Genomic DNA, 14,894 nt, shown 5'->3' with positions numbered 1-14,894 from the left:
ACCTACTGCACATCACCTAAGGGGCCTTTCAAAGGGATCTTTGAGACACAGAATTTGACCACGTTGAACAGGATTGAAGGTAGATGGGTCGTTCCTGTCCCTGAGCATCTGTCATATGACCTTGACACATTCTGTCCCCCAGAGGGAGCGCTATTGTCATGGAATCTGAGCTGCCTCACTGTTCCGCAGGGAAAGGGCCCCGACTGCTCTGAGCCTCACAGGAACATTCCCAGACTAGAATAAAAACCTCAACAAGGCAAGAGTGTTGGAGCCAACTGGCATGCTTGCGCTATGACTCCATAATAAAGTAATTACACAGTTTGATTTTTTAAGGATATAAAAACCAAAAAAGAAATGTGGGTTTTTTTTTTCTTAATAGAGGGAAAACAATTCTGTTTAAAACCCTCATCTTTGGTGTTTTATAAAGGTGGAACTTAGAAGGTTCTATCTTGGGCCCTTGCCCTAGGGATTCTATCGGAGGGGATGGCTAAGTTGTCCTTGAGGTGAGGGGCTGTCGGCAGCGGAGACATAGGGAGATAGGCTTACTTGGCTTCCAGGGCCAACGCAATGATGCCTGCGGCCATGGGGGCCGAGGCCGAGGTCCCAGTGTGGTTGTCCGTGCAGCGCTGCCTCAGATCCGTAGTAATCTAGAAGACAGAAATGAAAAATTTAGGGTTCTGGGGTCAATGGGAGTCACATGCAAGTAAAAAAGAAGTTCACTCCTAAAAGTAGAATGGAGGGGGTGTTGAAACAGTGGTTTTAAATCCCTTGTTCCTGCACTTCTGTGACCCTACCACTTCTAGAGAACTGCCTGTGTAAATCAACTTGGAAAAGAGAAGCATGTGGAAATCGGACTGCACTTCTGTTAAAACTGGGGTCAGGACTAGGGTCAGTCTTTGGCTTGGAACATAGGGGTTATGCCTGTGTGCCTTTCAATTTTACACCCCCAAACCCCTGCTTGCTTCACCCCAGACCCAGCTCTAGTTAAAACTAAAGTTCTTTCATGACCCCAACATTTTTAAGGATCAGATACGTTGAACCGACCACCAGACACTGAGGTAGGCACTGGAAGCTTGAAAGCACACGGTTTTATTCCAGAACGGATACCTTGGGAGAGGCATAGGTTTTAAGCAAAGGCATGCTCTGCCATAGATGGAACATCGGTTTTTAGCACCCACAGAAATGGTGCACGGAAGAACCAAGACCTCCTCAAAGATTGAAGGTGAATACCAAAAACAAGGTTGAACCCAGGGTGCTTGAGGGGACATTACGGCACTAAGGGCCTGCCGGTATAGTACAGAAGGAGATTCGCCATTTCTCCGGTTTGTGAAAGCAGAATGTGAGAACTAGATCAGTTTTTCCTCTTGGTTTGAATCCAGTTTACTTCAGCTGTGGCTGAATAACATTCCTATCAGCAAGAGCTGTGCTTTTTAACCTTCCTTTCATGATCATTTCACCCAGGGAGAAAAAGTTAAACTGAGATTCTCCTTAACAAGACAAATGAGACACGCTGAGGTAAGATTTTGCAAACCAGTGAAATAGCCAAGATTTAAAAAACCTGCCCTCCCCAACAAGCGTCTACTTTTGCCTCCTCGGGGCTGATATCGCTCCGGCTGGGAACGCACAAGCCTCAGGAGATGAGCGGGTGCTCTCCCTGAAGTTACTGGAAGATGGTGGTTAAGCTTTGTTTGGCATCAAGACAAATAGGAAAACTGAGGTGAAAGGTCATCAGAAAGGTGTGGGGGGGGTAAAGGCAGCTGAAAACAAAGTCCTGTTGTTCTAAGGTGTATCCTTCCAGAGGAGTGTGGAGATTGGTTGATTCAGAAAGAAATCTGATCTTCACAGGAAGAAAGTGCCGCCTAACTCCTCAGAAATGAGCCCTCCCCTCAAAGTTTCCTCAGGGTCCCCTGAGGATGTCTGAATGGACTCTTTAATTATCTGCTACGGATCTACACTGACACGCTGGCTGACCTAGTTTCACACAGGGCCATCAGTTCTGTCTTTTGTTCCTTTTGACACTTTGAATGTCACCAGATTATCGATACCAGATAGGCATTGATACCCAAGGATTGGCAGAAAGCACAAAAATATATAGAACCATAGACATGGTGGTGGGAGAGAGGAGGCAAGTCTTACCCTCTTTTCTTGGAATAACTGAGTGGTGGCCAAGAGCCCCAACATTGTGTTTGGCAAGCAGAGGTTATTTCTTGATTAACAGATCTGATTAACTAGCCATCTTCTGAACCTCCATGTCGGATGCTTGCAAGATGTTTGGGTAAACAGAGCCCTACCCACTTCTGCATAAGAAACTTTCTGGATTTTTAATTATTGACTTTAAAAAGGTATTTCTTTGGTTTTTCTGTTGAGGGAAAAAGCACGTAACACAAATTTACCCTTTTAACCAACTTTTCAGTGTCCAGTACAGTATTGTTAACTATATGCACGCTGCTATACAACAGATCTCTCTAGAACATTCTTATCTTGTATGAATAAAACTCCTTCCATTAAACAACTCCTCATTCTTCCCTCCTCCCAGCCTTTAGTAACCACCATTCTACTTTCTGTTTCTATGAGTTTAACTACGCTAGGTACCCCATATAAACACAATTGTATCGTATTTGTCTGTGTGTGTATGAGAGAGAGAGACTGGCTTTTTCACTTAGAATAACGTCCTCAAGACTCATTCTGTTAAAGCACATGGCAAGATTTCCTTCTTTTTAGGCTGCATAATATTTTGTTATATGTATTTACCACATTTTCTTTCTTCATCCATTCATCAGTGGACATTTGTGTGCCTTCCGTCTCTCGGCTCTTGCAAATAATGTTGCAAAGAACATGGGGATGCAAAGATCTCTTCGCAATCCTGTTTTCAATTTTTGTGAATATGTAACCAGAAGTGAGACTGCTGGATCACTGCAAAGGTACTTCTACTTCATTTGAAATTGTGGTTCAATTCGCAGCCTTGTTTTCCAAAGGCCTGGTCTGTAAGTCAAGGCATGAACACCCCAGAAGCAATCCGTTTCCGAGTCTCCAGATCCTCTGTTGTTGAGAGACGGCTCTGCCTGCATTCTTCTCATTGTACCTCACCCTCATGGTCACATTCCTTGGCCAAATTTTCTTTTTTTCAATGACTTGTGCCTGGATTCAAGATTTTTCACGATGTCTTCCCATTTGGCTCCTTTTGCTTGTTCTTCAGCTGTACCAGACACTTTTGGTACACAAAAACCCCTCCAGGATAAACACCCCAAGTGTGTGTAACGTCCTGGAGTCGAATAAATAACCACCTCCGGCCAACCTCAAACGTGAACGATAAAAACTTTATGAGGCCGAGTCCATAACAGGAAGATGCCTTGTTCATACAGAGTGACAGGTAGAGACGTATACGCTGCATGCTTAAATAAAAAGCTGCTCCGTACTTCTCTATACAAACACCAGCCACATGTTAAACGCTCTTAATATGGCCACGCTTGTGGAATTCCAGATCGGCACTGTGGTCTCATTTATTTATTTATTTTCCAAGCACTTCATCTAAATGAAATGTGAGTAGCATGGGTGTGTGTGTGGGGGGGGGAGAGTGCAAAGGGGGTGGGGCAGGAGGGCCAAGGAGAGTGGGAGGGGGGAAAGGGACAGAGAGAAAAGAAATAAAAGCAGCCTCCCTCCCTCTCACCCTGTTTTCAGGGGAAATTCCAGCTGGGTCATTTCAAGAGGAAGTTACTGTCACTGGTGGAAATATTTAGGTGTAAATGACTGGAAAGATCTAAGGCAGGGTTTTCATCATTAAGAGAAGCCACAGTATCAGGGAATTTGTAGGTCTCTCTTCAGAATGAAAAGGCAAAGACCACCAAGGAGCACACAGTCTTGAAGAAAAATGATGTCCCGAAAACTGGAACCACATGGGGGAACCCCATTAATCACAATACACGCACGCAGGCTCTGACAGCATAATTTAAAAGCAAAGTTGTGTGGAACAGTGGGTCCATGTCATGGAGTCCAGAGGCTCTACGTGTGAGAACAGAACAATAAAGCCCTGTAGGTTTCGATTCCGTTTTAAAGCAAGTCCCAAAATTGGTTTCCATCCCAGGGGCTCATCCAGTGCACTTCAAATTCCCTACCCAAATCAGAAACAGAATTCTCCTCCACAGAACTTCTCAGATTGCTCAAGAAAATATCCTCTCTGTCCATCGGAGTGAGGGAAACAGGAGATGACACCAGGCCTCGAGCCAGATCAAAGCTGTCCTGATCAGCAAATGAGATGTTCGGCCTGTCTCAGGATGAGGAGCAGATGGTTTTGGGGACGCCACCAGGTTAGGGATGTCATCTGTGTTTGGTGAGAAGGGGTGGGCGTTGTTCAGGTCTAGTCATACTCCCTCTGAGCAGAACCCTGGCTTTTTCTCATCCTAGGCTCTTATTTCCTATTATTTCACATTTCATTAGTTGGGCTGATTGGATCTTTTATTCCAGCCTGTTGAGGAAATTCTCCAGGGAACCTCAGCTCAGATTGACTTTGGCCATGAGTGACAAGTCTTAATAGCAACCCTGCAGTTAAGACTTTCTATCTCCCTGATATCTTGTGATCTGTTTTATTTTGAAGGTGCCATATTGTCTCCTATCTGTTAAAAGAGCAACTGAGCAGATATTTTTAAAACATGAAATGATTCTACTGTCTGTTAGGTTGAATTTGTTTCTGGTGTGGAGTTTGATTTGGATTAGAAATGTGCCAGAAAAGCTGTTTCAAACACAGCGATGGGGGATAAAGGCAGAAAATAAATCTTCAATGTGTCAATGAATAAAACAGAAGAAGCTGATTTATTAAGCACAGCAAAATAAAATGGAATGGAGGACCAATTAATGCTTTCTGGGTTCAACCGAAGTCTGGTCTAAAATTCAATCATGACCGAGGAGTCCGCACAAAATTCCAGTGCTGTGTTCTATGGGAATCTGTAAATGTGAAGTGCAAATGTAAGGTTTTGCTTACAAATGTGAGGCTGTTATCACTGGAGGAGGATGCTATCATGTATCATTTTTGCACTTCCATCATGTTCAGCTCTGTACTGGGTATGGAGCAGAAGCACAGTATTTATTGGTTAAATTGGATTACTGATATCAAGCTCACACAGACTATACTTTAAACTCCCCCAATTATTAGGGAAGACTTCAAGGTTTTTTTTTTTTTTTGTCCAATCTCCAAATAAAACTCATAACCCACCTACAAAAATTACATGCGTAGACACGTACATATAATCCAGGGGCTGAAGTAGTTATTCCTCACCACTGCTAGTATTAGCACAAACTGGGTGGCTTAGAAAACTACCACCGCTTGCAACAAGTGCGAAAACATGCAACAAGTGTTTACATGTGTGCACGCTCATGTGTGTGTACAAAACTACATTTAAATCCGCAGGAACTTTGCACGCAAGATACACTATTAACTCAGGAAACAGGAGGCTCAGAGGGACCAACTTGCCTAAGGATGCACAGTTACTAAAGAGCTGGGTAAGTGGCAGAGCATTAAATCCTGACGTGGCCCCAAAAGAAAAAGCTGAGTTACAGGGGGTAGCCATCCATGAGAGCCAAGGTGGCCGTTCCAGACCACCACTGGCCATGGCGGTGCAATTGGCCTTGAGATCCAGCTCTGGTCAGCAAGTGGGCATTGACATTCTCCTTCAGCCCACAGTGGAAATCAGAACTTTTCAGGAACAGTCTTTTCCTCTTTTCTTTTTTTTTTTTTTAAAGATTTTATTTATTTGAGAGAGAGAGAGAGAGTGTGTGAATGAGAGAAAGCAAGCACGGGCAGGAAAGGGGGAGTGGCAGAGGGAGAGGGAGAAGCAGACTCCCCACTGAGCAGGGAGCCCGATGCAGGGCTCATCCCAAGACCCCAGGATCATGACCTGAGCCAAGGCAGATGCTTAACTGACTGAGCCACCCAGGCACCCCGTCCTTTCCTCTTTTTAACATTCTCAAGAGACTACGTGTCCAGCTTCCAAACACACTACCCACATCTGGGTTTCCTAGTCTTCTGCTTGAAAAATAATGACTTTTCCCAAATCTAAAGAAGAAAGAGAGAGATGATAGAAATCAACCTGGGTGCAAATGGTGGCTATGCTTGAATAAGGATTTGGGTGGCAGGGGAGGGCTGGACTGGGAAGCAGGATGTTTCTGCAAAATAAGAAAATGCGTAGCTGCTTAGGAACATGGAAAGCACTAAGACAATTCCTCCACATGGAATTGGTCGCTCAGTCCAAGCCTGAGATACCCCAGGTGGCAAGTTTGTTCTGAACACAAATAAGTAACATTACGTCAGGAGAGGGCTGAGCAGAGCATATATTCTCAACGTTTGGCTCGCAAGACCCCTCCCAGGAGGAATATGATCACCACCATATTCCAATCTCTAAGACAAATTGCTAGAGGAAAGAGGGCAAAGGTTGAACTAGTCCCCAAAGAAAGAGAGAATTTAATGATGGGAGGAGCTGCGGAGAGAGGGAAGCTTTATTCCCCAAACACAACTGGGGAGAAACTTCAGGAGACAGCGAAGGGTTACAAAGGGGATCTTTAATGCTCTTCGACACGAAGAAAGGTTGTAGGTACAGCTTTATCACGTAGCAAGATTCCTGTGGGCCATTTCGTATGTCAAATATTTTACTGTCAAATACCCTTTGCCTTTCACCAACCTACCAGAAGAAGGAGTTTCTCTTAAAGAAACAGAGCATCTCCCTGTCTTCCTGTAGGCATATAAACAACTCCTGAAGCTCCCATCCTTCCCAATGTCTGATCGTGATTTATGCATGAATATTTACTCAGCTCAGGCTCTGGGAAGGAACAAGGCAAAGTCTTCAACCTCACGTAGTTTCCGATCTAGTTTTTGAAAAACAGTTTCCAATCTGTTTTTTTCTAAAACAGACAGCAAGAAAACGTGCAATGTACTAAGTCGCTCTGAGAACAGGAGGAAGAAAACTGAATAAAGAGTGGGGGAGGGGCGCCTGGGTGGCTCAGTCAGTTAAGTGTCTGCCTTTGGCTCAGGTCATGATCCCCGGGTCATGGGATCGAGCCCCACATCAGGCTCTCTGCTCCTCGGAGAGCCTGCTTCTCCCTCTCCGCCTGACACTCCCCCTGCTTGTGCTCTCTCTCTCTGTCAAATAAATAAATAAATAAAATCTTAAAAAAAAAAAAAGAGTGGGGGAGGTGAGATTTTAAGGGAGGTGAGAAAGAAAATCCTTGAGGTGATGCTCAAGAAGAGGCATAAATTAAGTGCAAGTGCTATCTGGGGGAACAGTGCCTTAACAGACGACACTTGTCACAAGACAGAGAGCCGTAGCTTGAACGTCACACAAAAGTCATAACCTGGAGGAGGAGCTCAGCGCTGATACTGTGCCACAGGGCCCAGCAACCCAGAATGGCAAAGAGCTTTAGGTTTCTGCAACAGGACTGATGGTCTTAGGGGATTAGCAGAAGGTCTTATGGCCTGAAAATTAAAATAAATCCGCCAGGTAGTGAAAAATAATATATATTTGCATGTGTATGCGTATATGTGTATATATATATATTATCACTGCGAAAAGAACCCCAAAAGGGTAAGAGCAGCACCATTCTGTCAGACGCCTCCAGAATGGATGTCTTTTGAAAGTACCCAGAACACGACCGCATACTGGTTACAAGACAGGCTTGGGCATCCATCCTGACTTTGGTGGAAATCCAGGCTCTACCGCTTACTGCCTATGTTTCCTCCAAGCACTCTATAGTTTCCTCATCTGTAAAGTGAGGACAGTGCCTGGTCGTCCTGGGTAGAGTTTTGAGGATACTATGAGATGATGCATTTAATGTGCACAGCCCAGTGCCTGGCACTATGTTAGGATAACCGTGAATGTAGGAGATATTTGACATGGAATACGATGTATGCATTATTATCAATCAAAACATATTATTTGATCATATGGCTTTATAATAGCCAGTCATTTCAAATGATTTCTATTTAGCTTACAGGGGAGCTTCTTATTGTAGTAATCTTGATATTTTGGATGCTTCACTCGTAAAGAGATATAAGGCCATTACTGATCTGAATCTGTTAAAGCATGAATGAAATACCAACGTCCACAACTGTACTAATAGCAGGGGTAGGAAACCAAGAGACAGAGATCTGGCTGTTCTGAAACCCAGGAAAAGGTTTTCCTGCTTGCCTACCATGACAAGACATTCTGTTCAGGATGAGTAAAATTTATTCCACAGAAGTGCTTTTCCAGAAGCAGAGGGATCTTTCCTCTCTTCTGAATCCTCGGCATGCGCCTGGGTTAAATCACAAAGGTGCTCTACGCAAATAAGACACGACAACTGTGCTCTCCTGAAGAAGCTGCCAATGGCACAAGGAAATGGATGGCCCGGGGAGGAGAGCCCCAGAACAAAGGGAGACAGACACCACCATTCCTGCAACACTCAATCACAATGCCACCGCCAGGAAGCGGGCATCTCCGAGGCACCAAGGGCAGCTGGTTCAAAGCCTGGTGAAGAAAAGGTCCCAGGCACGATGCAGGATTATTTGTCATTCTGAGATCTAGAAGGAAAAGGGGTCCGCTGGACCATAAAAGGCTGATGTCGTTGCCAGCTCTACTCATGTTCAAACCACTAACATGTTCACGATCAAAGAGCCTCTCTCTATGGGGTAGGTGGTACAGATGGCAGTATTTTGTAGATGGGAAAAATGGAGGTACAACAAGAGCCCCTATTAACAATAGTTGGAAAAACGGTCAGCTTTGCCTCCCAGGATGCAGAATGCTACACCGTCTTAGGGAACAGTGGTACTGGTCACTCCTGAGCAGCTTGTCGTGCCAGTGTGGTGAGAGTCCCTTACGTTCAGCATCTCATCTTCACCAAAAATCTGAGGCCAGCGAGGGTTTTACCTGCATTTTACAGATGGCGTAACCAAGACTCTCTGAGGGTCACTGAGCCACTGAGTGATCTGTCTGAAGCCAGAAACTCTAGCTTGAAAGAGCTACTAAATTTCCTCTCCAATTTACGGTGATCTGGAGATTCACGCAAAATCAAGAGATTCGAAGAACCGGATGGAGAAAAATTACTAATAAATTGCTGTGATGAAAATAGGAGAAAGAGATCAAACAGAAGGTAGAAACAAGTTTAATATATAAAGTGAGTCAGGAAAGGTTTTGGTGTCAGAAGTAGCAAGCAGGGAGAAAGTGAAGTCTGACTGACTGGATTCACCCAGTGACTGGATCATTCCGTCCATCCCTGGGAGAATCCTAAATGACCACCTGTCATGGCGCGGCGGGGGGTGGGGGGCAGTCACAGCAGCTCTATCATGGCATCACAACATGATGAGGGCCCAGGAAGGTCAAGTCTAGGGAGTAAATCTCACATACGGATTTTGAGGTCCCTCTGTCCCTACTGCATTCTCCCATCCAGGACCCAGAAAACCCTTCCTTCTCCTTTGAGATTCTGCCCACTGGATTATACCTTTCTCTTAAGAAAGGCATTTATGGAACTTCACAATACCCTCCCCATGGCAACCATCCCACAGGCAAAAACAGGAGTCTTGATGGGCATATTCACTTTGAAGCAATGGCAAGTTTGCCTTCAGACCTGAGAGGTATAGAAAGAGAACTCTTATTCCAGAGAGTTCCACTGGGATTTTTATGGTGCAGAACTGACAGATGCCACTCAGTCTTTGAGGACCGTGACCCTGAGTACTGAGAGACAAGCAAATCTGAGAGCATAAGGGGTACTCCTAGATTATAACATTTTCATAATGAAGGTAAAATATCACGGAACATCACTTTCCCATTAAGGAAGCCAGGAAATGGTGAAACTTGTCATCTCTGTATTTTCTCCTTTGATATTTTACTTTGAATTGCAGGGTTATGTTTACTGATGAATGATAGAGGTACTTAAAGGTGGGTTCACACATATATTTTTTTAATCTAGTTATTGTGAAGGAATTAGGGAAGGATAGGGTATATGGGTAGGCAATTTAATTTATTTAAATCAACCTGGAAAATGTAACTAAAGAAGTCAGTAAAAAGTAGCTGAGAAGTCACACATGACAATTACGTAATAACCAGGAATCAAGAAGAACCAGATGGATGTGGATAAAGCGCTACATGACGGGAGGAGTATCCTATCACCTGTATTTCCACCACTGTGTAAAAGTCAGATGTGACCCAAATTTGCATAAACCTCTAAGACCTGGGAGCAGGGTCTTAGCCACAGGCTAAAAAGTATCAAGGAAAGCCGCTTGGCTTCACTTCAGAAAGACAAATCCTGAGACAGTTTATAAAACTATGATCAAGAAAAAAGTGCAAAGGTGTTTGAAATTTCACATCAGAGGCACAGCGCTGGGCATCCCCAAAGCCAGAACCTTCCTTGAGGGGTCAAGCAATGTGCAAAGCACTTTTTATTTACTTCGTCATCATTTCTGTAGTAACTCCATAAGCTATGTGATCCTAAATGCTCACATTTTACAGATAAGGATGTTGAGACAGAAAAATTAAGTAATGGGTCTAAAGTTACGCAGCTTATAACAGACAGCTCAACAGTCAACAGAACCCATGCAAGCCGGGCCTGCAACCCGAACTCTTCCTCAGTTTGCTGTGTGAAGAGAGAGCAGGGCGTGTGGGTAAGCAGGTCACACAGGACTTCTCTGCTTTTCATTCAGGCAAGCTGGTGCCTCAGCAGTAGGAAAGTGCCTTTTGACAGGGTTAGCTCACACTGAGTTAGCCGTAAGCACTTTGAAACCAAAGCACGGAAGGTAAGTTTTGAAGGCGGTATGGAGACAGGGTGACAAGGAAACTGGGCTGAGAGTCAGAGCTTGTCTCTCTGCTGCCTCTAACTCACAAGGTGAACGTGGACCATTCATCTGTCTTCAACCAAACCAAAGCTTACTCGTGTCTACGACCACATCCAATGCTGGAATGTAATGACCCGGATAAGCAAATCTGATGAATTAATAATAGAATGACAACATTTACAAATACTTGGGATTGAGCAAACAGCTAACTTCCGTACATTACTTGTCTATTTCCGTATATTCTTTGTGCGTGTTTATGGTTCTTCCTTTGTCTTTCATAGGGAAAGATAAATGAATAAATCGTGACACTCAAGTGTTACATACTATTTTCTTATCGTACGACTCTCCGCTGCTGTAGGTGGTGGCCAGTGTGGATGAACACTCTTCCAGGTACCAAGGCTTCTTCCCACTCTCAGCTGTGCTGCTGATGGAGATGGTGTAGATGCTGTTGGTGTAGCCATCACAGGAACAGTGGTCTTTGCTCCTTCCACCGTTTCCCGAGGCCCAGACAAAAACAGAGCCGAGGCCTCTCCGCCCCTGTTCACAAACAGAAAAGGTTAAATGAGAGAAGACACAGATCACAGACTCTAGATGCAGAGAAGATCAATAGCAACAGGGCACATCAAATATTTGCGGGAGGGGTGTGATGCTGTTTTAGTAACATGCCGGATGTAAGCTCTTTTCTGAGGTAAGAAGAGTTGCATGCATTCATTCATTCATTCATTCATTTATTTGTAGAGAGAGAGAGCACGAGCGGGGGGGTCGGGGTGGTGAGGCAGAAGGAGAGGGAGAGAGACAGAGTCTTAAGTAGACTCCGTGCTGAGTACAGAGCCCGACCCCAGGCTCGACCTCACGACCCTGAGATCATGACCTGAGCTGAAATCAAGAGTCGGACGCTTAACTGACTCAGCCACCCAGGCGCCCCAAGAGGAGTTGTTTTTAGAAACGAAAATAATCTGGATGTGATGTACAGCCTGGTGACTATAGTTAATAATCCTGCATTGTTTATTTGAAAGTTGCTAAGAGAATAGATCTTAAAAGCTCTCATCGCTAGAAAAAAAAAATGTAACTATGCATGGTGATGGATGTTACCTAGACCCACTGTGGTACTCATTTCCCAATATATACAAATATCAAAGCATTATTTTGTACACTTGAAATGAATATGTTATATGTCAATTATATCCCAATAAAAAACCTAAAATAATCCTTTTCATATGTCACAGTCATAGAAGCCACGAGACAGTAATGACGACAACAGGAGGGCTAACATTCATTAGGTACCCACTGTGGACCGGGCGCAATTATAATTGTTTTATGTGAATCAGACTGAACTCTTCCAACAACCCTGTGGGAATGGTATAATTTTTGTCCCCATTATACAGATGAAGAATTGAGCTACAGAAATTAAGAAATGTTCCCATGGTCACATAGCTAGGGAGTGGAAGGACAAAATTTGAACCCACACAGCCAGACCCCAGAGCTGGAACATCATTAGCTGTAATTACTGCAGACCTTTACTAGTGCTATAACTCTCACATGAAGTGGTGCTCTTCTGCTCCCTCAGTTGACATATGAGCAACATGAGGTATGGAGAGGTTATGTGATTTATTCTTAAGTCACCTCATTGGTGAGGAGCAGAATTAGGGATGATGTGCCTTCCAGAGCTGTGTCCCCACATGTGTATGGCATAGACTCTAATTATGAAGGATGTTAATGGATGCTACCAGAAATAAAAGAATTTCAAGATTAAGTACGTTTGGGAAACTCTAAGCAAAATGAAACAGATTCCTCTACTGTAGAACTCAATAAGGGGTTGTTCATTGCAAAACTCTATGGGAGGCACAGTCAGATGTTTTTTTCCCAAACATATTTGATGGCGGATACCTTCTTCGACCTGATGCGTGAAATTTTTCTTACAAGGCTAGGAGATGGGGTTACATTCTTTATGCCGAAACCTGGCATCCATTCGCAGAGTTTCCTGAGGTCATAAAATAATTAAGGAGAACAAGCAAAGTAGAACATAGATGTAGTGAAGCATAATGACTATTTGGTTCTATAAGATAAGATCTTCAGAAGAGAGAAGTTAGCCAAAGTGAAGTGTATTTCTCTGAATAGCCAGAGCTGAATACCTCAGAAATTTTACCTTTTTAAAACTAGAAGTCACACTTAAGGACACATAGGCCAAATCTATCATTTGGTAATTAGACAGTGAGAACCAAAGTCACTAGCTGGTGATGGCTGAACCCCTTTTTTTGCTTCCAGGCCCTAGATTTTATGGTCTCAGGTGGAAGGAAAGTATTTGGGATGCTGTTTTGGAATTTCTGGTAAAAGAGCCAAGGAAAGAGAGAGGACAAAGAATTTGAAATATTCTTGATAAACTGTCTCTGACCTTGAAACCTCAAGGAACAGAATATTTATGACATGATTTGACCTGAACATAGATTTCTTTTTGTCTTTCAACGTGGAAAAATGCAATATGATCGCACAGGAATGGGAAAGACTCGTGAAGAGAGAGGGAGAGAAAGTTCTGGATGCTATTGCCACGAGACAGCTGGGTCTGGTTTACCATCCTTCAGTTTGTCATCAAAATATTCAGGAAATGTACAGAAGGATGCAAAAATCACTAAGGCATCATCAACAAAGGATTTTGTTCAATGCTTTGTAAATCTCTAGAAGGAATTACTCCTCACCATGGTGTGGATGGCCAGATTGAGAAACTCTGGTGACTGACTCATATCCTCACCTTAGAGACAGAACATCATAGCCAAAGAAGGAAGGGTCCAATTCCTCATCAATATGTACCCTCTCTATCACACACCGAGGGGCTGTGTTGCTGGCAAAAAGCACAGTCCCACTGGAGCTCTATCTGGCAGGTCAACAGAACGCATGACATAATGCAAAAACCCTCCTGGTTTAAATAGCACTGGAACAGACAATAGATTAAGAACCACAAAACCATGAAAAAGCATGTCTGGCATAATCACCCATATATACCTATACAAAATTATGACTGGGTGCCTATGTATAAAATTCACTGAAAAGATCTTTAAAAATGTACTTGGTTTTAAAAGAATATTTAATAAGAAAATGTTTAGAAGGCACTTTTATGTTCACAATGTAATTACAAATGGACGATACAAAATGATATAATATGGTCTCAGTTCAGAAAAACAAAATGTTTGTGTGCCTGTGCGTGCGCGTGTAAAGAAGTTAATGTGTATAAAGTTATATGCATACAGCTATCATAAAATGACAACACAACAGAACTTAATTGTTTGGTAAGATTAGGAAAGATTTTTTTTTTCTTTTTCATACAATCCTTCCATGACCATATGATTTTTATAAACAGAAACAAACACATTTATTCTCCTCTTAAGAGGGGAAACACAGGGCCAATTCTTAAGAGATAATTTTTACTTTATGATTAAGAGGGCTTTTAAACACAGAAGGTTCGTTGTGCACTAAAAATAAGCAGAGACTAACATTTATAGAAACTTACTAGGCACGGAGCACTGTACAAAACGTTATTCTGCACAATTCAAGTCTATCTCATCATTTCGCAGAGGGGTAAACTCGGGCTCAGAAATGCACATGAACACCAGAACCAGAGCTTAAAATCCAGCTGGAGCTAAAGCCTGTGCCCCTAACCCTCAACAATAGTCTTCTTTGGGGCAAAAAAGGCAGCTGGTGGTTGCTGTACTGTTTTTAGCCAAAGCTCCAGTGTCTTCATTGAAGTTTGCCTTTAGAACCTAAGAGCAGACCAGGCTCCAAGGTCTTTCCAGACTTGGTGGCAGGATTAAAATGATAAAGAAAGGATTCATGCATGGTCCTGAGCATTCTCAGGGAGAAGGACGTAGGTTCAGATGCAAAATTCTGCCTAGAAATCCCAACCTGACCAGGGCCCCCTCAGAAGTAGGACCACAAGTCATTCTATCATGGCAGCGTCCAGAGACACACCACTGTGAAGGACCTAGGACATTATTATGGAGTCCTCTGGAGATCCGCTGGGTTGACAGAATGAACGGTTGAAAGAACAGTGGGTTGCCATTGCCCTGGAAATGTCCTTTCCAGAAAGAAGCGACATCCCTCTATCAAAGATAAT

At 43.4% G+C, this 14,894-nt stretch overlaps 1 protein-coding gene across 4 annotated transcripts in view; it reads right to left on the bottom strand.

The window, feature by feature from the left end:
- The window catches only part of PCSK5 (proprotein convertase subtilisin/kexin type 5), a 455,891-nt gene that overhangs the window by 253,919 nt on the left and 187,078 nt on the right, over positions 1 to 14,894 (bottom strand). For all 4 annotated transcript variants that reach the window (XM_088019243.1, XM_028094318.2, XM_028094319.2 and 1 more), the window contains exons 8-9: positions 11,114 to 11,326; positions 547 to 647 (exon numbers count right to left, since the gene is read on the bottom strand). In XM_088019243.1, coding sequence (XP_087875369.1) covers positions 547 to 647; positions 11,114 to 11,326 — 314 coding nt within the window. The remainder of the gene's footprint in view (positions 1 to 546; positions 648 to 11,113; positions 11,327 to 14,894) is intronic.

Source organism: Eumetopias jubatus, unplaced genomic scaffold (assembly GCF_037043125.1).
Source record: "Eumetopias jubatus isolate StellerSeaLion01/CBP00866 unplaced genomic scaffold, mEumJub1_p1.0 scaffold_15, whole genome shotgun sequence".
Taxonomy (NCBI): Eukaryota; Metazoa; Chordata; class Mammalia; order Carnivora; family Otariidae; genus Eumetopias; species Eumetopias jubatus.
Note: the sequence above shows the minus strand (reverse complement) of the source record. Positions and strands in the feature narration are given on the sequence as shown.